Raw genomic sequence first — 24,582 nt, 5'->3', positions numbered from 1 at the left:
TGCTTGCACACACAAACACGCGCGCACAGACACGCGCATACACACACGCGCACTCACACGGACACGTGCACACACAGACACGCGCGCACACAGACACATACACAGACACACAGGCATACACACACTGACACACACACACAGACATGCTCACACAGACATGCTCACACAGACACACAGACACACACATACAGGCACACAAAAAGACACACACACAAAGACACTCAAACATAAACTCTGCTCCAGATTCTCCTGTGACTGGTCTTGTTTGCAGTACTTGGTTATGTGACAGGCTCACGTCCGTCACTCGATATTTACACAGGAGATTCCCAGAAAGCTGAATTATAAATTTGTCCAATTTGTCAATAGTAATTTCCTCCCATTTGCAGTTTGTTTGTTAAAAACAAGCTAACTGCCACGTCTGATTATCTGACCAGCTGATTCCAATAATTACAATTGAAGAACGGCACTGTATTACAAATGACACACTGTGCCATCTTCGTCCTTCGCTGCACGGGCCGGGCTTCACACCTGCTTCATTGCAACATCAAATGTCCTTGCCCAAAGGCATCGTCAGATCAGCCGTACATAGACCCACTCTTCAGGTTGGTGTTACAATCATAGAATGGTACAGCACACACGGAGGCCATTCGGCCCATCGTGCCTGTGCCGGCTCTGTGATAGAACGATCCAATTAGTCCCACACCCCCACTCCCCCCGCTCTTTCCCCATAGCCTTGGAAATTTCCCCCCTTCAAATATTTATCTAATTTCCTGTTTGAAAGTTACTATTGAATCTGCTCCCGGTCCCGACCCACACTCAGCCTCTCAGCCCACCTTCCTGGCCAAACCCTAACCCTCAGCCCGCCTTCCTGGCGATCTCCCGCCCCCACAGTGACCAACGTCTGGTCCAAACTCAAAAAAATACCCAAGTGCTGAAAATCACCGGAGAGGCCGCCTCAACGATCCCAGCGGAATAAAAATCAGAAAAGGGGAGGTGTGCCCCCTTTCTTGTGCAAGTGAATTTCGGCCCCACCGTGGCCCAAAATGGTATTTTCTGAACAAAATCTCTCCAATTTGCATCACACTGCTCCCACCGTCTCGCTCGGGAGCCTGTTCCATAGATTGACCACCCGCTCCTGAGATATTGTTTCGGGGATTAGTTGTGAATTTATCCCCCGCCAAGTACAGACCGTGCCCTCTGGTCCGACTGCTCTGGACACGGTGAGACAGCTGGTCACGGTCAACATTATCCAGCCCCGTTACAATCCTAAACACAGCAATAGCATCACCTCAACCTTCCTTCCCAGCGAGAACACGGCCCAACTTACCTTATTGGTGTCTATTGTTGGATTTGTATTCACCACGATGCTCATCATATATTGTTTACTTTCATCACATGACTTGTCTCACCTTATTTGCTTTCTCTTTCATTACCAGCCACCAGCACCAAGTGTCCTTAATGAGTCTCAACAATCACAGCGTGCTGTTCGACCACACACACACACAGACACACACAATGGTTACCTGAGGGAAATGACCAACCTTCAGGCTCAGCACACTCACTCTCAGTTACGTCAGACCAAGAGCAAAGAAACAGGAGGGGACACGAGCTGTACGGTGGGAACAACCCAGGGCCACGACACAGATCTGACTCCGAGAAGGATTAGAAATGTACGCATCACTCAGCCTGCTCCTCTACATCATGTGTTACAGTTTGGGGAATTATATAGAAGACAGAATAACTCACTCCCAGTCTTGCAGCATCATTTGAAAACTTTTCTCCTATGGCTTTTTAGTCCATTGTTCTATAGGTGCTGGCTTTTGTATCCATTATTCCACAGGCCTGATGGAACACACACACAGACTCACACACACACACACTGTCATGTATTTAACCATCTTGCAATGACATAGTCATGTAACTGTAACTCATGTACACTGTACCTGTACCCTAGAAATGCACACCCTGACCACAGGGGATGAACTTGCGGGAGACACTCCTCACCTGGGTTTCCAGGTGTAAAAGGGGAGGTCCCAACCAGGGTCAAGACTCCTTGGTCCTGGCAATAAAGGTGAAGGCCACTGAGTGACCGTGTCTGATATATCTATGCCTCGTGTGAGTTTGTAGTTAAGGTGCAGGGACACTACATTTGGCGATGAGTAACGGGAATCACCGAACCATGAGGATGGCCACCGGTGGCACAGAGGAACGTTACTGTGTGGGTGAGGACTGGGACGACTTCATAGAAAGACTCCAGCAGAGCTTTGTCACAAAGGACTGGTTGGAAGAGGCAGCGGCTGACAAGCAGAGGGCGCATCTACTGACCAGCTGCGGACCACAGACGTATGCGCTGATGAAAGACCTGCTCGCACCCCAAAAGCCAGTGGACAAGTCCTTTGAAGAGCTCAGCCAGCTGATCAGTGAGCATCTCAAGCCAGCGAGTCGCATACACATGGCCCGGCACCGGTTCGACTCTCACTGGCGTCAGGAGGGACAAAACGTCTCGGACTTCGTGGCGGAACTGCGGCGCTTGGCCAGTCTCTGTAAGTTCTCCGATGCCTGCAGGGGGGAGATGTTAAGGGACTTTTTCATCGAGGGCATTAATCATGCCGGCATTTTCAGGAAGTTCATAAAGACTAAGGACTTGACTTTAGAAGGGACGGCGTTGATAGCTCAGACCTTTATGGCAGGGGAAGAGGAGACAAAACTAATTTACGCACGCAGCCCTGGTCCAAACGTGGCGACAGACCAGGGAGTTAACATGATGAACGCGGCTCAGGACCCCACAGGCAGGCAAGTGCATTTCGAAACCACCCAGGCAGCAACAGGCTCTAGGGTGGGCCTGCAACAAGGACAATGGAAAGCGGATCGGCAATTCATGCCATCTCGAGGAACAATGCGTCCCGCGATGGGACCATTAACACCCACCATCAGAGTGCTTAGAAACAGCCAAATGGGCAATCAGAGAGGAATGCCTGGTAATAGTCCTTTTGTTAACAGCAATCTCAATCTCAGCTCATGCTGGAGGTGAGGGGGTAGATACACTGCGAAAAGCTGCAGGTTCCAGCAATATACCTGTAGGATTTGTAATATCAGTGGACACTTGGCCAGGATGTGCAAAAAGGCAGTAGCGAGGCTAATCTGCGAGACAGAGGAACCAGACGCGGGGTCTGCAATGCAGGATGAGGCATGGGGAAAAGCCATAGATGCTGAAGTTCAGTGGGTTCATGTGGCTAACGTCCACAGCTCATACACTAAAACGCCACCCATGATGATGAAAGTCTTACTGAATGGCATCCCGGTGCACATGGAGCTGGATACGGGAGCCAGTCACTCATGAGACTATGGCCACACAGAGCTAGCAGGCCCAAACTGGAACGCATTGAGACGCAGCTACGGACGTACACAAAAGAGATTATCCCAGTGCTGGGCAGTGCAAACTTGGTGGTAACACATAATGGATTACAGAACCGGCTGCCACTCTGGATCGTCCCGGGAAATGGCCCCGTGCTTTTGGGGAGGAGTTGGCTAGCCGAGATGAATTGGAAATGGGGGGATGTGCACGCCATTTCCTCCTTGGAGCGAAGTTCATGCTCACAGGTCCTACAAAAATTCGGGTCACTGTTTCAACCTGGTGTCGGAACATTCAAGGGCACTAAAGTAGTGATACACATCACTCTAGACGCCAGACCAGTGCACCACAAAGCCAGAGTGGTGCCGTATGTGATGCGTGAGAAAATTGAATGTGAACTGGACAGGCTGCTCAGAGAGGGCATAATTTCGGCCGTTGAATTCAGCGACTGGGCAAGTCCCATCGCTCCCGTCCTCAAAGTAGATGGCTCAGTTAGGATTTGTGGCGACTACAAAGCCACCATCAACCGAGTATCGCTGCAAAACCAATACCCACTTCTGAGAGCGGAGGACCTTTTTGCCACGCTGGCAGGTGGCAAGCTGTTCACTAAGTTGGACCTCACTTCGGCCTACATGACTCAGGAACTGGCTGAAGAATCCAAGCTTCTGACGACCATCACGACGCACAAAGGATTATTTGTCTACAACAGGTGTCCATTGGGCATTCGTTCGGCAGCAGCCATCTTTCAGAGAAACATGGAAAGCTTGCTCGAATCCATTCCTGGAACGATCGTAGTCCAAGACGACATTCTCATAACGGGTCGAGACACCGAAGAACCCCTCCACAACCTGGAGGAGGTGCTATGCCGATTGGACCGGGTAGGCTTGCGGCTGAAAAAGGCCAAGTGTGTGTTTTTGGCAGATGGGATCCGGCCCACTGAATCAAAAACGGAGGCGATCTGCCGGGCGCCCAGGCCCGGCAACACGTCGGAGTTGCGATCATTCCTGGGACTTTTGAACTATTTTTGGGAACTTTCTGCCAAACTTAAGCACATTGTTGGAGCCGTTACACATGCTCCTGCATAAAGGTTGTGAATGGCTTTGGGGGGACTGTCAAGAACGGGCTTTCAATAAGGTGAGGAACTTGCTGTGCTCCAACAAACTATTGACTTTGTATGACCCCTGTAAAAAACTGGTCTTAACATGCGATGCGTCATCCTACGGGGTTGGGTGTGTGTTGCAGCAGGGCAATGATGCCGGCCGACTCCAACCGGTGGCTTACGCCTCCAGGTCGCTCTCCCAGGCAGAGCGTGGATATGGCATAGTCGAGAAGGAAGCACTCGCGTGTGTTTACGATGTAAAAAAGATGCACCAGTACCTTTTCGGAGAGGGACCATAAGCCGTTAACATCCTTGTTGTCCGACAGCAAGGCTGTCATCGCCAATGCGTCAGCTCGCATACAGCGCTGGGCCCTCATGCTGGCTGCGTATGACTACACCATATAGCACCGGCCAGGCACCGAAAATTGCGCTGATGCGCTCAACAGGCTCCCACTGGCCACCACCGAGGGAGCGTCGGAGCAGAGCGCCGAGATGGTCATGGCCGTTGAGGCTTTTGACACTGCGGGCTCCCCCATCACAACCCACCAAATCAAACTCTGGACCAACAGGGACCCCCTCCTATCCATGATAAAGAAATGTGTCCTGACTGGGGATTAGGCGCCCGCACAATGGGCGTGCCCCGAGGAAGTCAGACCATTTCAGAGACGGATGGATGAGCTCTCCATCCAAGCCGGCTGCCTGCTATGGGGCAACTGGGTAGCCATGCCCCAGAAGGGAAGGGAAGCATTCATCAGGGAACTCCACAGCGAGCACCCTGGCATCGTGTTCATGAAGGCCATTGCCCGGTCACATGTATGGTGGCTGGGGATTGACTCAGATCTGAAACACTGGGTTCGCAGGTGCACGACGTGTGCCCAGCTGGGCAATGCCCCCAGGGAGGCCCCACTCAGCTGTGGCCCTGGTCCACCAGACTATGGTCACGTATTCACGTAGACTATGTGGGCCCGTTCATGGGGAAAATGTTCCTGATCATTGTCGATGCATACTCGAAGTGGATCGAGTGCATCATATTGAACTCGTGCACGACATCCATCACTGTGGAGAGTCTGCGTACGATTTTTGTGACCCATGGCTTGCTGGACATCCTGGTCAGCGACAATGGCCCGTGTTTCACCAGCCATGAATTTCAGGAATTTATGTCGGGCAATGGTATCAAACACAGGTATCGGACAGCGCCGTTCAAGCTGGCTTCCAATGGCCAGGCGGAATGGGCGGTCCAAGTAATAAAACAGGGCATGCTACGCATCCAGGGACTCTCCCTTCAGTACCCCCTAACGCGCCTCCTGCTGGCCTACAGGTCCCGCCCGCACTCGCTCACGGGAGTCCAGCTAGCGGAACTCCTCATGAAGCGCACGCTCAAGATGCGGCTGTCCCTCATTCACCCTGCGCTGGCAGACATTTTTGAGGGCAAGCGCCAGTCCCAAACCGAGCTCCATGATCGAAACTCAAGGGGGAAGTGTATAGAAATAGATGACCCGGTATTTGTTCTTAACTGTGCTTTGGGACCCAAGTGGCTTGAGGGCACCGGAATTGGCAAAGAAGGAAATAGAGTCATGGTGGTCCGACTAAACAATGGCCAGATATGCTGCAAACACTTGGACCAAGTAAAGAAAAGGTTCAGCATAGACATGGAGGAACCTGAAGAAGAGCATGAGATGTCACCCACACCACTGCCAGTGGACGAGCAACAAGGACAGTCCACAGCATGCACAGTCCCTGCGGCCAGCCCGGACAGGCCGGAATCACCTCAAGTGACAGAGATGCATGCCGAGGCTCAGCCACCAGAGTCACAACTGCGGCGCTCCAGGAGAGAGCGTCGACCACCTGACAGACTTAACCTCTGAAAAAAAAAGACTTAAGGGGGGGAGGTGATGTCATGTATTTAACCATCTTGCAATGACATAGTCATGTAACTGTAACTCAGGTACACTGTACCTGTACCCTAGAAATGCACACTGACCACAGGGGGTAAACTTGCGAGAGATACTCCTCACCTGGGTTTCCAGATATAAAAGGGGAGGTCCCACCCAGGGTCAAGACTCCTTGGTCCTGGCAATAAAGGTGAAGGTCACAGAGTGACCGTCTCTGATATATCTATGCCTCGTGTGAGTTTGTAGTAAGGTGTAGGGACACTACACACACAGACACAGACACACACACAGACTCACAAACAGACACAGAATCACACACACACACACAGACTCACACACACACACACAGACACACACACACATACACACACAGAGGGCGGTCTTTGGCCAGAGACTCCCAGGTGTCAGTGGGGATGTTGCACTTTATCAGGGAGGCTTTGAGGGTGTCCCTGTAACGTTTCCACTGCCCACCTTTGGCTTGTTTGCCGTGAAGGAATTCCGAGTAGAGCGCTTGCTTTGGGAGTCTCACACATAGACACACACTCACATTAACACACACTCACACACACACAGAATCACACACACTCACATAAACTCACACACACAGACACACACTCTCACACTAACACACACTCTCACACACACACAATCACATAGACCCACACACACATTCACCCACACACTCATCATCATCATCCTAGGCAGTCCCTCGGACTCTAAAATGCGTCCATAGGTGGCTGAACAGTCCAATACGAGAACTACAGCCCCTGTCACAGGTGGGACAGATAGTCGTTGAGGGAAAGGGTGGGCAGGGAGTTTGGTTTGCCCCACGCTCTTTCCGCTGCCTGCGCTTGATTTCTGCATGCTCTTGGCGACGAGACTCGAGGTGCTCAGCAGCCCCCCGGATACACTTCCTCCACTTAGGGCGTTCTTTGGCCAGGGACTCCCAGGTGTCAGTGGGGATGTTGCACTTTATCAAGGAGGCTTTGAGGGTGTCCTTGTAACGTTTCCTCTGCCCACCTTTGGCTCGTTTGCCGTGAAGGAGTTCCGAGTAGAGCGCTTGCTTTGGGAGTCTCACACACAGACTCACATACTCACTCACACTCACACACACACACAGACATACTCACAGACTCACACTCATGGATTCACATGACAGACTCACACACACACAGACTCGCACACATAGACTCACACACACAGACTCATGCACACATAACCTCACACTCACAGACTCACACCCTCACTCACACTCACAGACTCACATTCAAACAGACTCACACATAGACTCACACACGCTGGCGCACACACACACACACACACACATGCACAGAAACACACACACAGAAACCCACACATAGACACGCAAGAGGTGCATGCACACACACAGGTGTGCACATGCAGATACACATGCAGGCACGCACACACACATGTTCACATATACATAAATGCAGGCGCACAGACACATGCAGGCATGCATATGCAGACACGCAGACACTCACAAACACAGATGCAGACACACATACACACATACAGGCAACGCACATACGTGGAAACAAACACAGCAGGCATACGCACACTTTGGGCCCGAAACTGCCCTTTCTTTAAGGCCTGTTACCATCACAAATCGGCGGAGTGGAGTGGCCGGTTACTTTTGGTGGAATGGCTGCTGATAGCCCAATTGCCCTCTCGAGCTTTCCCGCTGGTGCCCCGATCCCCCCCAACACTCCGCTGCTGCTGATCGGTGTTAAGCATTGTGCGCACCGCCGATCTACTGCACCCCCGACGGCGACATACCCCTCCAAAAACCTTCAGCCCGTCCGGCGGTGCCAAAACCTGCTTTTTCCTGGTGGTCCAGTGAGGCTGTGGCCTTCTGCAACGTGGTGTGGCTTCCTTTAAAGGGGAGGGTCTGCTGCTGCGGCCGCCATGTTTTTCTTTTGGCGGCAGACTGCCAGGTCGGCCCAACAATTATGCCCCCGGGGTCGGCCGGGCCGCCAACAGGCAGCCTGGCACCTCCCCTTGAGCGCCAGGCCGCTAGCCAGGCCGGAAACCTCCCTGGTGGCCCAGCGGGGCGAAGTTTAAAAATGCGGAGGCTCTCCCCTTTAAGTGAAGGGAGAGCTGTGGTGACACGGCGCTGTGATGACGTCATCGCAGCGGTGAATACGCACCGCCCCCAACTTCCGCCCCTCAGTTGCTGTCACCGCTGCGTCTTTGCCCCTCGGGTATAGTCACCGCCCCCATTTACACCGACTTCCGGATCAAAACATAAAAACAACAAAGAGCGCGATTTGGCGAAAGAGTCGACCTGAACCGCAGCTGGGGTAAAAACCATCAAAAGGGGGTGGGAGCACTCCGTTTGGGGTGGGGAGAAATTTGTCCCCCAAACTATTTCTTCTGGTGGCGGAGTCCAGAACATGGAGGGACAATTTTAAATTAGCGTCAGGTCTGAGTGAAATCAGGAAACGCTTCTTCACATAAAGTGTGATGGTAATCTGGAACTCTTCCCCAAAGGGTTGTGGGTGCTTTCAAAACAGAGATTGATAGATTTTTGTTGGGTAAGGGTGTCTAGGGATAAGGAGCAAGGATGTTTAAATGCAGTCAGGGGTGCAGATCACCAATGATCAGACTGAATGGCCTCCTCCTGCTCCCGTGTCCCTTTGTCTATCTGTAGTTATCCTTGTGATTGTGAAGGGTGGGTCGCCTGACAATGTTCCAACTGAGAATGGCACAATGCAGTAATTTAAAATTAGAAAAGGGCATCTCAAAAACGCACCTTTTCCTTCTTCCTTTTTGTGATTCCCTCGGGTCCCCGCCATGAACTCCATTCGCTGACCTCCGATCCCATCCCTGGCCACTGGCTCAGGCTGAACCAGACTGGTCGCAACCTCGGCATCCTATCTGACTCTCAGCTGTGCTTCTGATCCCGTAGCCTCTCCATCAGCAACACCGCCTACTTTCACCTCCGTAACATCGTCCGTCTGCGCCCCTGCCTCAGCTCATCCAATGCTGAAACCCTCATCCATGCCTTTGTTACCCTAACCATTCCAACGCACTTCTGGATGCCATCCCACATTCTACCCTCCATAAACTTGAACTTATCCAAAACTCTGTTGCTAGGTCTCCTAATCCACACCAATCCCACTCACCCATTGGCCCTGTGCTCGCTGACCTACACTGGCTCCCGGTCTGGCAACGCCTCAATTTAAAATTCTCCTCATGTTCCAATCTCTCTATGGCCTCACCTTCCCCATCTCTCTAACATCCTCCAGCCCCACAACCCTCCGGGATCTCTGCACTCCTCCAAGTCTGGCCTCTTGACCATCTCCGATTTCCATCATTCCACCATCGGTGGCCTTGCCTTCAGCTGCCTGGGCCCCAAGCTCTGGAATTCCCTCCCTAAACCTTTCCAACTTGCTGATGCTTTCTTCTCCTTTAAGGCGCTCCTTAAAACCTACCTGTTTAACCAAGAATGTTGTCACCTGTCCTAATATCACCTTATGGGGCTCAGTGTCAAATTGTGTTTGATAATCGCTGCTCTGATGCACCTTGGGACATGTTTCGATGTTAAAGGTGTTGTTGTTGTTGTTGTGGATGCTGGGATTCAATTGAAATAATCAAGACAGAGCTGGATAGATTTCTGTTGGCTGAGGGTATCGAGGGATATGGAGTAAAGGTGGGTAAATGGATTTGGGGTACAGATCAGCCATGATCTAACTGAATGGCGTAATAGGTTCGAGGGGCTGAATGTCCTTTGCCAGCTCCTATATTCCTTTTCTCATCTGTAGTTATCTTTGTGATTGTGGACAGTGGGTTGTCGGATAGCGCTCCAACTGTTGTTGTTGGTAATTAATTAAAACATTAAGAATTGTAACGAGGACGTAGATTAATAGAATTTTACAGTACAGAAGGATCCAATCGGCCAATCACACCTGTGCCGGCTCTGTGACAGTGCGATCCGATTAGTCCCACTCCCCCTGCTCTTTCCCCGTATCCCTGAAAATTTTCCACCGTCAAGTTTATATTCCTTTATGTAAGTTACTATTGAATCTGCTTCCACCGCCAGGCAGCGCATTCCAGATCATCACAACTCGCTGCGTCAAAACATTCTCCTTATTGGCCTCTGGTCCTTTTGCCAATTACCTTCAATCTGTGTCCCTCTGGTTACCAACCCTCCTGCCACTGGATCTATACCCTTCATGATTTTGAACACCTCGATCAACTCTCCCCTTAACCTTCTCTGCTCTAAAGAAAACAAAAACAATCCCAGCTTCTCCAGTCTCTCCACGTCACTGAAATCCCTCGTCTCTGGTACCAGCCTGGAACCAAAAGAACAGCAGGAAGAGGTATGAAGAACTGACACAAACCCAGGTCACCAGATGTCCGCTGCCCAACTGATATTAAATGTATAAATCAGAGAGGTTGTTCAAAAATCTGGACGGTGTGGCCCAAAATCAATGAGGGGATAATCCTTGACACTAGACAGGGATTCCACCTTCCCATGTTTTAACGGCAGTTACTGAGGTTAAACACCTCCACTGTGCTTCAAAGCCATTATTCTGATCTCAGTTTTCTGAGCAAAATAGGACAAGGTATTATTTCAGATATTTGGCGAAAGGACGAGCGGGGGAAATCAAGGCAACATTTTTTTACGCAGCAAATTTTTATGATCTGGAAGTTGCTGCCTGAAAGGGCGGTGGAAGCAGATTCAATAGTAACTTTCAGAAGGTTAATTGGGTAAATAGTTGAAAAGCAGAAATTTTCAGGGCTATGGAGAAAGAGCAGGGGGAGTGGGACTAACGGGATCGCTCTTTCATAGAGCCAGCACAGGCACAATGGGCCAAGTGGCCTCCTTCTGTGCTGTACGATTCCGTGATAAGAGCTGCAGTCCTCACTCCCCAAACTGTATGGGGCTGAGCAATATGTAAGTGGTGCTAATTTGAAACGATGCCGCTAATAAGCTGAGCAATGATCCAGCAAAACCTCGTTTACACACCATAATGGAAGGGATTGCCCCGATTATAGTTTGGCGAACTTCCCCCAATTTGAGCTGGAGAACATCGGACTCGGGAGTTGCAAGCATAGGCTGTGTAGGCCATGCCCGTTCCATTGTGTGGCGCCTTCTCTCGGTGTCGTCTGGCTTGTGTCGCTGACTGTGCACACAAACGCCCGCGCAATCCTTCATCCCCAGAACCACGGAGAAGGTCAAAGCAAATGTTCGGGGAACTGTGGGGGGAGGGGAGAGAAGAAACAAAGGGACTGAAATTGCCCCCCTCCATAAGGAGAGGAGAGGCTTCACTGACTGGGGGCGGACGGAATGGGCCGACCCGCCCTAAATTGTCCCCGGGCCGGAAGCGGTGGGAATGGGTTTTTGGCCCGCCCGTTTTCCCGCCATGTTGGGCACGCGCTGACCCCTTACCGACCGGCGGCAACTCCCTTTCCACCCCATGCGGGAAATTGCTCCGTGGGAGCGGCGCCGCTGGTCGGTGTAACCGAGCGCTTCCCTCTGCGGGGTGCGGCTTGTGCCTGGGCAGCGTGTCCGCCCTTAAACGGGACGTGGCACTGCCGGCAACTCCATATTATTTTTTATTGTCAACCGACAATTATACCCCCCGGGTTCGGCCGGGCCACCAACAGGCAGCCCGGCACCCACCTCTTGGGCGCCAGGCCGCTGGCCCGGCCAAAACCCTCCCTGGTGGCCCAGTTGACGAACTAAAAATGTTGCAGAGTTTGCAGTGACTCTCCCTTTTAACGGAAGGGGAGGGGGCGTTGTGGAACGTCAGCACAGCATTGGTGACACGGAGCGACGGCCGTTCCGACCCGCCCGCACCAAAACAAAACCCAAAGAACTGAATTTTCTTGGATTGTCCGCCCCATGCACAATGGGGCGGAGGGCAATTTCCGCCCCAAATGGTTCACAACACGGGTTCCCGTTTAAGTTTATTAAGGTTGCAGGAGCAGAAAATAATTCAACTGTCCAGAAAAGTTAAGTGCTGGCTTTGAATATTCAAGGTCCCACACACCCCGGTTACCAACCTTCCATGATTGGCCGGGAATCTCCAGGAATTGACGATTAATCTCTCGGACACTGCTGCCAGCAAAAACCCCGAGAGACAAAAAAAAAACACTGGGGCAATAAAACAATTGTGTTCTTTTCGTTTTCATTGAACTCTTTTGTTTACCAGTTATAAAAATATTGCAGATGGGGAGAGAATGATTGAGAGTCAAGAATCATCCAATCAGGCAATGAAAAGCCTTCTTGCTTCCCGATTGGCCGTGGTAAGGCGGGACCCCGCGACGATGGACATGTCAGGCGACCAATGGCGGGAGCGTGGGGGGGTGGGGTGGATGAAGGCAGGAGGTCATGTGGTGAAACCTCCTGGAACACGTTCTGCCAGAGCGGGCCACCCTTGCATGCACCTCATTCCCTGATTGGAAGAACGGAACAGGCTCCTGACCCAACCCTGCGATTCCAGATGGTCTCCCCAGTCGAGAACTGTCTCCAGTAATGTGCGCATTGACACAAATTGTATCTATTGGGATGATCTCAGGATGAGAGGATACAAGTTAGGATGCGAGACTGGAAAATTAGAGCACAGAAAGTTGAAGGGATCTCATATCAAGGGAGTCTTCAATCTTAGGAAAAATGTTGAAACTTTTCCTTTATTGCAAGGGGGTTGGTGTATAAGAGTAAGGAAGTCATGCTACAATTGTACAGGGCCTTGGTGAGACCACACCTGGAGTACTGTGCACAGTTTTGGTCTCCTTATGTAAGGAAGGATATATTTAACTTGGTGGTGATGCAACAAAGGGTCACTAGATTGATTTCTGGGATGAGAGGGCTGTCCTATGATGAGAAATTGCATAGATTGAGCCGATACTCTCTGGAGTTTAGAAGAATGACGTGTGATCTCATTGAAACATACAAGATCCTGAGGGGGATTGACAGGGTAGGTGCAGGGAGGGTGTTTCCCCCGGGCTGGAGAGTCTCGAACCAGAGGGCACAGTCTCAGGATAAGGGGTCGGCCATTTAGGGACAGAGATGAGGAGGAATTTCTTCACTCAGAGGGTTGTGAATCTTTGAAATTCTCTGCCCCAGAGGGCTGTGGAGGCTAAATCTCTGAATATATTCAAAGTTGAGATAGATAGATTTTTGGACTGTGGGGGAATCAGGGGATATGGAGATCGGGCGGGAAAGGGGAGTTGAGGATATTCAAGGCGGACAGTGAAGATAAGAGCTGTTTGTGCCACCAGCCGTCTGTCCGATCGGGACCAATAACAACTATTTGTCACGGCCGTATGTTTACTATGTCCATCCTGATTGTGTATTGTGTTTGACTATATTTGAACTACCACTCCCTTAATAAAATGCCTGATAACTCGCAAGACCCTTTGGGTATCTGTGTGTGACCTGTGATCTTAATCTTACAGGACCACTAGTCTTTGTGGTGTCATCCAGGGACTGTCTCGAAACAGCAGCTGCCTACAGCCGGAAATTACACAGTTCTGCAAAGGTTGTATCCGATGAACGTCAAATTATGGGCTCTAGTCATGGGGAAATAAACCCCCATTGTACTCAGTCAATGTGCAGCACGACTGTATCAATACCATCCCTGACTTTCCCGTCTGACTGCAGCACCTGGCAATTCTGGTAATGCAATGAAATCGCCTCGGTGCATAAGCCGGAGAGTCGATGATCCATCATGCTGACTGATCGGGAGGCCATACCCTGAGCGGCCATAGAGAGGCAGAAACAGAAATGTAATTTACTCAGGTAGTTAAGGTGACCTCATGAGCCACCAGGGTAAAACTCGAATGGTTGATGCACACCATTTCAATCCAGGGACTGAATTGGAGTGGGACGTCATAGACATTGATAGAAGACTGAAGAGAGCTAAATTGCCTTTACTGCAGAATAATGCTGACATGATTCACAGGAGGCTATAATAAGGGAATGAATTTGTCGTCTGAACCAGAATTAAGGAAATGAGGAGCCTGGTCTACGCTATCACGAGTATCATATAATAATTATGAGGGAAATAAATCACTAGAGTCCAACCATTTCAGAGTGTTCATTAACTTTACAACAGAATAGCTACTTCCCTTCAAAGCAATCAAAACTGTGAATGTTCTATATTTTCATTAAATTTAAGTTCAGTAACTTTTATTCAAGGCTAAGATGGACAGATTCTTGAACTATAAGGGAGTCGTGGGTTATGGGAAGCGGGCGGGGAAGTGGAGTTGAGGCCAAGATCAGATCAGCATGACCTTATTGAATGGTGGAGCAGACTCGAGGGGCCGTATGGCCTATTCCTGCTCCTATTTCTTATGTTCTTATGTTCTAGTAACACATCCTTCCCCATTTATATTAAGAATTTGAGGTTTTGGTTTTCATCCATTTTGCATAAACACTCAGTAATTTGAAAGAGTAATTTCCTCTTCTCCACAGGTTCAACTGATGGTCAGTGATGCAGAGGGCAATCACCTCTCTGACCCCTGACCCTTGAGGGTACTTGACCTCCCCACAATGTGCGTCTGAAGAGCCGAATCGATTATAACAGGGATGGCAGTGACTGTTACGCCTTTGATTAAACTCTAAGAAACAGGAATGTTCCATCATACGTAGAGAGGGTGCAGAGATTTAGGAGAATGGTCCCAGGGATGAGGGACTTCAGTTACGTGGAAAGAATGGGGAAGCTGGGGTTGTTCTCCTCAGAGCAGAGAATGTTAAGGGGAGATTTGATAGAGGTGTTCAAAATCAAGGTTTTGATAGAGTAAATCATCATCATCATCATAGGCAGTCCCACGGAATCGAGGAAGACTTGCTTCCACTCTTAACATGAGTCCTTAGGTGGCTGAACAGTCCAATACGAGAGCCACAGTCTCTGTCACAGGTGGGACAGATAGTCGTTGAGGGAAGGGGTGGATGGGATTGGTTTGCCGCACGCTGCTTCCGCTGCCTGCATGCTCTCAGTGACGAGACTCGAGGTGCTCAGCGCCCTCCCGGATGCGCTTCCTCCACTTAGGGCGGTCTATGGCCAGTGACTCCCAGGTGTCAGTGGGGATGTTGCACTTTATCAGGGAGGCTTTGAGGGTGTTCTTGTAATGTTTCCTCTGCCCACCTTTGGCTCGTTTGCCATGAAGGAGTTCCGAGTAGAGCACTTGCTTTGTGAGTCTTGTGTCTGGCATACGGACAATGTGGCCTGCCCAGCGGAGCTGATCAAGTGTGGTCAGTGCTTCAATGCTCGGGATGTTGGCCTGGTCGAGGATGCTAATGTTGGTGCGTCTGTCCTCCCAGGGGATTTGTAGGATCTTGCGGAGACATTGTTGGTGGTATTTCTCCAGCGACTTGAGGTGTCTGCTGTATATGGTCCATGTCTCTGAGCCATACAGGAAGGCGGGTATTACTACACAAGGATAAACTGTTCCCACTGGCAGGAGGGTCGGTAACCAGATTTTAGGTAATTTGCAAAAGTACCAGAGAAGGAGATAAAAAATTTTTAATGCAGCGAGTTGTGGTAATCTGGAACACACTGCCTGAAAGGGCCATGGGAGCAGATTCAATAGTAACTTTCAAACGGGAATTGGATATATACCTAATGGGAAAAAAATTCCAGGGCTATGGGGACAGGACAGGGGAGAGTGGGGCTAATTCAGTCGCTCTTTCAAAGAGCTGACACAGGCACGATGGTGCTGACTGGCCCCCGCCTGTTCTGTATCGCTCTATTACAGGCCGAAAAATTCATTTAGGCCTGTTGTCAGGTGCAGAACTGGGAGTGTGACAGCAGTCAGACTCCATATTGAGGCCAGACCCTCATCACCATACCTCTGCTGAGCTGCCAGCGGCAATCAGGCATCCAGCTGGCCGGTTTGAACAGGCCCAATTTGCTACGACTGCCTCGACGGCAGTGCCCCTCAGGTAGGTCATTGGGGGGCGCAGGACGGAGGTGAACAAGAGTGGGGGGAGCTATCGCAAGCCGGCAGTGCCCCTCATGATGTGAGACATCAGACAAAAGAGCTCTCCTGTTCCTCTGGTTCCAGATGAAGGCGAAATAAAAATAATAACTGTACTTGTTATAGGTGGCCGCAGCAATCACTGGAAGGCCTCACAGAGGGCGCAGAAAAGATTTATGGAAATGATTCCAGGGATGAGGGACTTCAGTTACGTGAATGGACTGGAGAAGTTGGGGTTGTTCTCCTTGGAGCAGAGAAGGTTGAGAGGAGATTTGATCGAGGTGTTCAAAATCATGAGGGGTCTGGACAGAGTAGACAGAGAGAAACTGTTCCCATTGGCGGAAGGGTCGAGAACCAGAGGACACAGATTTAAGGTGATTGGCAGAAGAACCAAAGGCGACATAAGAAAAAACTTGTTTACGCAGCGAGTGGTTAGGATCTGGAATGCGCTGCCTGAGAGGGTGGTGGAGGCAGATTGAAAGTTATCTTTCGAAAGGGAATTGGATAAGTATCTGAAGGAAACAACATTTGCAGAGCTACGGGGAAAAGGCGGGACAGTGGAATTAGCTGAGAGTCAGCATGGGCTCGAAGGGCTGAATGGTGGCCTCCTTCCATGCTGTAACTATTCTGATTCTAAAGCCTGCGCAGACCAGGCCTGGAACTGAACTATTTTGCAGAGTGAGTTCTCAAGCAGGAGTTCAGCCCCTCATTAATATGCAAGTGGCCCAACACCTATTGTAATTGATCGCCCGGGGCGCTGCATGTTATCCAACACCTAAATAGAATTGGGCGTATTGCAGGCATCCTGGGGCCTGTGGAATTGGTACCGTTATACCCACAAACGGGGGCAAATCAGGCCCTGTTTCTAGGCCATAGAGTCCCAGTGATAAGTTGTTCAAACTGTAAACCAAAGGTAAAGATTCACTTCTGCCTCGAATTGAAAAGGCCGTCTGTCCTAATATCTAAAATTAGCTGAATTTTACAATTTATCTTTTTGTGCCTATTTTTATTTGAATAATCGAAGCACTGAAGCAAATTTCCGTGCAAACTCCATAATGGATTCTGCCTGTCCGATTGCCTTAACCCCAGTAAATGATCGATCCAGTCCGCTCTCCTCACTATGTATGGAGAAAGGGGATGAGTTTGTGTTGGACTTTATTTTCAGACTCAGTGTTTGGTAACAAGTCGAGAGAGAGATGGGGGGGGGGGGGAGGGAGGGAGAGAGAGAGAGAGAGAGGGAGGGAGTGAGAGAGAGGAAGAGAGAGAGAGGGAGAGAATGGGAGAGAGAGGGAGAGAGTGGGAGAGAGAGGGAGGGAGAGAGAGGGAGGGAGGGAGAGAGGGGGAGGGAGGGAGGGAGATAAAGGGGGGAGGGAGGGAGAGAGAGAGAGAGGGAGGTAGAGAGAGAGAGAGAGCGCGCGAGAGGGGGAGGGAGGCAGAGAGAGAGCGAGAGAGGGAGGAAGGGAGGTAGAGAACGAGATCTCTGAACATGGAATGATCCTTTCCACTGATACTTACACATTCAAAGACGATTTGAAATTTTCACCGGAAAATGAAAAGGATCACCCAGTAATATGCCTCAAAAATACCGATAAAAATCACTGGAAAATCCCAAATCCCATGTAATAATTCCAGAGTTTAATGTAGTCAGTCGCCAGAGGCTGAATTATAAATGGATGGAATCGGGGTTGATTCCCAAAATAACAGTAAAAATCCCGGAATCCAATGTGGGTACGTGGATACAGTAGAGCAGTGGTTATGTTAGCGGGTTAATCATCCAGAGGCGTGAACCAATCATCCAATAGAATGTGACTTCAAATTTGAATCCAGTATGTGAATGTGAATTCACTTAAAAAAATCTGGAACTAAAAAGCTGGTTTTGGTAACAATGATCACGAAGCTATCGGATTGTCATAAAAATCCAACGGGTTCAGTAATGTCCCTTTAGGGAAGAATACCTGCTGTCCTTACCCGGTCTGGTCTATAGGCGACTCCAGTTGCACACCGACACTGCCCTCTGAAGTGGCCTAACAAGCCCCTCAGTCGTATCGCTAGGATTTAACAATAAATGCCGGCCTTGCCAGTGACACCCACATCCCAAGAATGTCACAATCAGTCACCAACCGTAAACCAGCGACCCTACTGTTATTGGTGTAGCCTGAGAATTACCGGCAGCGGCTTCTCTTCCCACCCCCGCATCGTTACCTCTGGTGTCTCCCAATGATCTATCCTTGGCCCCTCCTATTTCCCATCTATATGCTGCCCCTTGGCGACATCATCCGTAAACACAGCGTCAGTTTCCACATGTACGCTGATGACACCGAGCTCTACCTCACTATCACTTCTCTCGACCCCTCCACGGTATCTAAATTGTCAGATTGCTTGTCCGTCATCCAATTCTGGATGAGCAGAAATTTTCTCCAATTGAATATTGGAAAGACCGAAGCCATTGTTTTCGGTCCCTGCCACAAACTCCGTTCCCTAGTCACTGACTCCATCCCTCTCCCCAACCTCTGTCTGAGGCTGAACCAGTCTGTTCGCAACCTTGGTGTCATATTTGACCCTGAAATGAGCTTTCGACCACATATCTGCAGCATAACTACCCATTTTCCAACTCCGTAACATCGCCCATCTCTGCCCCTGCCTCAGCTCATCCGCTGCTGAAATCCTCATCCATACCTTTGTTACCTCTAGACTTGACTATTCCAATGCACTCCTGGCTGGCTTCCCACATTCTACCCTACGTAAACTAGAGGTGATCCAAAACTTGGCTGCCCCATGTCCTAACTCGCACCAAGTCCCGCTCACCCATCACCCCCTGTGCTCGCTGACCTACATTGGCTCCCGGTTAAGCAACACCTCGATTTCAACATTCTCATCTTTGTTTACAAATCCCTCCTTAGCCTTGCCCCCTCCCTATCTCTGTAATCTCCTCCAGCCTCACATACTCCCAATATATCTGCGCTCCTCAAATTCTGCCCTCTTGAGCATCTCTGATTATAATCGCTCAACCATCGGTGGCTGTGACTTCAGCTGCCTAGACCCTAAGCTCTGGAACTCCCTCCCTAAACCTCTCCACCTCTCTACCTCTCTTTCTTCCTTTAAGACGCTCCTTAAAACCTACCTCTTTGGCCAAGCTTTTGGTCATCTGCCATAATTTCTTCTTATGTGGCTCGGTGTCAAATTTGTGTCTTATAACACTCCTGTGTTGCACCTTGGGACGTTTTATTATGTTTTAAGGCGCTATATAAATATAAGTTGTTGTTGAGGTTTAAGCATGAAAACACTGACAACTGTCGGGTTGAACATGAAAGAATTCGCGACGAGGAGGAATCACTGATCGAATGCAGACTGCTTACGAGAAGACATTAAATTTGGGGAGAGACAGCTGAAAATCAAACACAGTCTTTCTCAGTATTCTGGGGCTGAGCCTGTTCTGATGGGATGCTAATGCAGTGGAGACCAGAATCCTTTCATTTACAACAATATGTTTATTCCATCATTTTATACTCAACTGGTGAGGGAAGGGAGGGGGGGTGGTTGTGTATCTGTGACCCTGGACATGCTCCCTTGTGAACAGCATGTGTGACTGTGCTGCTATCTGTGTGTGTGTGTGTGTAACCTCCCCAGGCAGAGTGTTCTGACTGGGATATTTCTGGCCTGGCCCTCAGATTGTTTAAAGCATGGATTGCAAAAATCCTTTGTTTAAAAAAAAGCACACACACACAGGAGGAAACAGAGAAATCGTCCGTGGGAAGAGACAAAATAAGACATATGCACATGTGTGCACCCTCTGCCATGGATGTTTCAGTCACGGGGTGTGTCTGTGGAGAAAACTTGTAATCACTTCAGTAAAATGCTACAGTTTCTGGGCATATGACATACACCTGCATGCAATGCGCTCCTTCAAGATGCAACTTCACGTGCAGTGCATACACTTCCCATATTAACTTTGCTTCTCTGCCAATGGAATAGAAATAGCATGATGCCTGTACGAGCAAATGTGCAGAAGCATTTATAAAAGAGAGAGAGAGAGACTGCCCAGCTACAGTGCCATTCTCTTAGCCAAGTGAATCATTTTAAAAGGGTGAGTGGTTTATTACAGCAAGCAACTTTCAAAAACAGCCAGGTAAGACAGTGATTATGGAGTGAGTCGCGATTAAAAAAATCATTCCTTCTTTTGTGCTCTCACACCTTCCTGCATCCAAAGCAAACAGACCAGAAACGGTGTCTCGCATGCGATTCTGGCAAAAAAAAAGGTACTCCTCGGAGCCAGAAGACATTGACAGGCAAGCAATGGGGAGGTCCCCCTCCCTCCCTCCCTCACAAGCACAAAGTCTGCACTCTGAGTACAGCCCCCTCCCCAGGACACAGCATACCAGGGGGTGGGGGAATGGGACAGGTACATGGACAGACAAGACATGGGATTCTTTAGTGAACAAACCTTCCAGGTCAGTGCTCTCTTTGTGGTTCACTTGCTTCAGCGGGCAGCAGAAGATTTCGTGACACTTAGCACGAAAGGGGGACTCTTTTCGCTTAACATCCGCGGATTGGATAGAGTCTCGGTGCAACGCATAGTAATCCTGTGTGTCAGAGGCAGCGTCATCCAGAACTGTGGTTTTCACACAACAAAATGAACTGACATTAGAAGGTATTCACCCCCAAGCTTTTCCCCAAGTCTTGCTCAAATATTTACACCGACTGCCGCAGGACAAGCAAAAGATATATAACAAACCATCTCTTTCCACATTTATTAGCGATTGCATTCCGCCTTTGCGAAGCCTGGGTTCCCCAATTTTAATCAGGCTGAATTTACACACCCCGATGGAGTGGTTACACAGACTCTGGCAGCAATTCCCACACGAGACAGAAGTTGTCTTTAATTTTAAATAAAACACGAGAGAACATCACAGATGCTGCGCTCATTTTATCTCAGAGAGGTTTGGGATTGACTGGCGAGGAAGCGAGACTTCTGTAGTACAGAGCCCCCGGTCAGACTACACCTGGATTACTGGGTTCACTCCTCGGGAAGGAGATACCGACCTCGGGAGAGGGAGCAGGGCAGATTCACCAGGCTGAAAGGGTTAAATGATGGGAACAGGTTGCATTGACTTGATTTTGGAAAGTTGAGGGGTGATCTAATCAAGGTATTAACAAATGATATATAGAAACATTATTTCCTCTGGTGGTGGGGGAGTGCAGAACAAGGGGGCATAAGGTTAAAATTAAAACCAGGAGTGATGTCAGGAAGCACTTCTTCACACAGAGGGTAGTGGGACTCTGGAACTCTCTCCCCTAAAATGCTATGGATGTTGGGGGATAATTGGAGCTTTCAAGACTGAGGTCGATATATTTTTGTTGGGTGAGGGTATCGAGGGATATTGAGTTAAGGCAGGTAAATGCAGTTGAGATACAGATCAGCCTTGATCTAATTGCATGGCGGTGCAGGCTCGAAGGGCCGAATGGCCTACTCCTGCACCTATTTTCTATGTTTCTATGTTTCAAACCTACTTGTAGACAATAAGTGAAAGGAAACCAATCAAACAAATATATAAACAGTCAGACAGTTTTAGCACAATTATTATTGTTGGATAATGATGCATTTTGCTAAACTACACCCAGAATCAGACCTGGAAATAACTCTGAAGGCAACCACCAACATTTCAGCTGGTTACACCTGGACAGCAAGTAATTCATTTTCATCTCCCTCAAACCAGTGCTACGGAGGTACTGAGTACGGGTATCAGAGGACAGGGTAATCAGAGAGTACCTGACAAAAGTTCATCGACCTGAAACATTAACTCTGTTTCTCGCTCCACAGATGCTGCCTGACCCGCTGAGTATTTCCAGCATTTTCTGCTTTTATTATAGAGTATCAGTTCATGGGGGATATATGGAAAAGACGTGAATGCCTGGCTCAGATCACGAGGGAGTTCTATTGTTACACCCCGGTGTTATGCTCTTGTATAAGCAGCTGTCGATCACTCTGATCTGCTTACGGGCTTGACTGACTCCGAAAAAGCATTTATAGCAGACCCGAATTGCTAACGCACACTGGCATTATCCATCACCCCAACAAGTATAATTGCTTTCAATTTTCCAGGATTCACTCAACCTTACTTTAACACTTACTTGGAAATTGATCATTGCAGCGGGTACAGCCACAGACCAGTTAAACAACTTGCATTATTTTTCGATTCATTCACAGGATGTGGGTGTCGCTGGCAAGGCCGGCATTTATTGCCCATCCCCTAGTTGCCCTCGAGAAGGTGGTGGTGAGCTGCCTTCTTGAATACAACTGAGTGTCTTGCTGGACAATTTCAGAGGGCAGTTAAGAGTCAACCACATTGCTGTGGGTCTGGAGTCACATATAAGCCCAGACCGGGTAAGGACGGCAGATTTCCTTCCCTAAAGGATATTAGTGAACCAGATGTTTTTTTTATGACAATTCAGAAGGTCACCATTTCTGACACTAGTCTTTTTATTCCAGATTTATTTAATTGAATTTAAATTTCCCAACTACTGGGGTGCGATAACTCAGATCCCCGGATCATTAGTCCAGACCTCTGGACTACTGGTCCAGTCACGTCACCACGGTGCTACCGCTCCCATGTTAACTAAACATCTATATTAGATACACAAAGTGAGTTGGAAGGCAGATTGACCAGAATATCATTGAATCCCAGAAATTTACAGCACGGAAATTGGGCCCATCGTGTCCGCACCGGCTGACCAAGAGCTACCCAGCCTAATCCCACTTTCAGCTCTCGGTCCGTAGCCCTGTAAGTTACTTTATGTGCACATCCAAGTATTTTTTAAATGCTACGAGGGTTTCTGCCTCTCCCATCCTCAGGCAGTGAGTTCCAAACCCCCACCACCCTCTGGGTGAAGAAAGTTCTCCTCAACTCCCCACTAATCCTTCTACCAATTACTTTAAATCTATGCCCCCTGGTGTTGACCTCTCTGCTAAGGGAAATAGGTCCTTTCTATCCACTCTATCTAGGCCCCTCATAATTTTACACACCTCAATTAACTCTCCCCTCACTCTCCTCTGTTCCAAAGAAAACAAACCCAGCCTATCCAATCTTTCCTCATAGCTGAAATTCTCCAGTCCAGGCAACATCCTCGTAAATCTCCTCTGTACCCTCTCTAGTGCAATCACATCCTTCCTGTAATGTGGTGACCAGAATTGCACACAGTACTCCAACTGTGACCTAACTAATGTTTTATACAGTTCAAGCATTATCTCCCTGCTCTTATATTCTATGCCTTGGCTAATAAAGGCAAGTAACATTGATTAAGACACCTGCACTGTTGCAAGAAGCTTTATGATTCCATTGGAAAAGAAGATAGAAATTATTGCTCGTGAAGAAAGCAGTTTAATAATTCATATATGGCTTCATGATAATTCATTCACAGCAAGTGAATATACAGAACACCAGTCGTGATTTACTCTTTTAATTAAATAACTCCAGCTACACTTCAAAAGTACTTCACTGGCTGTAAAGTGCTTTGGGATGACATGTAAGGCACGGTATAAATGAGAAAGAATTCTCTTTGTTTCTTTATATTTCGAGCCCACAAACCCAAGGGCCCGAAATTGCCCCTCTGCGCATGGCCAGTTAGCGCTGTCGGCGGGCGCTAACGGAGTGCTACTGAGTTAGCGCGCGGGTGCGGCGACCAAATCGGCCCGGGTGGAATGGCTCCCTGGACTCTGCAAGGCAAAACGTGGTTTGTGCCGCGCACCGCAATTAGCGCACCGGTGCGGCGCACGCTGAGCACCGTGAGCACCGGGTAAACACCCGGGGTAACGCTCCCTGACCGCAGACAACAATTTTTCTTTTTATCAAAGAGCCCAAATCCACCCCGGTGCAAAAAAACCCCATTTTCAGCTAAATGACCGCCCCAAACCCAGCGCGGGGCAATTTCGGCCCCCAAATCTGGTAACGCGAGGTTGGGGAATCTTTACAGCATCAAAATACTGATTGTCCTTTGTACTGCAAAAGGAACAGTCTGCAAACCCGATTTTATTTCAAACTTGGATTGGAAAGTGACAATCATTTAGCAAATTATTCAAAAATATAAATGGGAAACATAAATTAAATCCATCATGGGGGAATATTCCATATACTGCAACCCACCACGTAAGCGCTTGCTGCCATTTTTGGCGGGGGCCTTGCAGGTGTGTCTGTGTCCTGACTTGGAGAGGCGGGACAACTCATTATATTATTTAAATCACACTCTCACAGTGCGGCTGGGAGTTGGATTTAACTTTAACACTGGTCGGCCGG

General features: G+C 49.1%; 1 protein-coding gene across 2 annotated transcripts in view; it reads right to left on the bottom strand.

The window, feature by feature from the left end:
• fgf13a (fibroblast growth factor 13a) overlaps window positions 1-24,582 on the bottom strand; it is a 755,468-nt gene that overhangs the window by 400,750 nt on the left and 330,136 nt on the right. Inside the window, exon 3 of one of the 2 annotated variants that reach the window (XM_070882897.1) lies at window positions 20,736-20,903. The exons of the other annotated variant lie outside the window; for it this stretch is intronic. Within the exon in view, the coding sequence (XP_070738998.1) occupies window positions 20,736-20,903 (168 nt within the window). The remainder of the gene's footprint in view (window positions 1-20,735; window positions 20,904-24,582) is intronic. 2 annotated transcript variants of the gene reach the window in all.

This window comes from Pristiophorus japonicus, chromosome 6, assembly GCF_044704955.1.
Source record: "Pristiophorus japonicus isolate sPriJap1 chromosome 6, sPriJap1.hap1, whole genome shotgun sequence".
NCBI lineage: Eukaryota > Metazoa > Chordata > Chondrichthyes > Pristiophoridae > Pristiophorus > Pristiophorus japonicus.
This window is presented reverse-complemented; position numbering and strand designations above follow the sequence as displayed.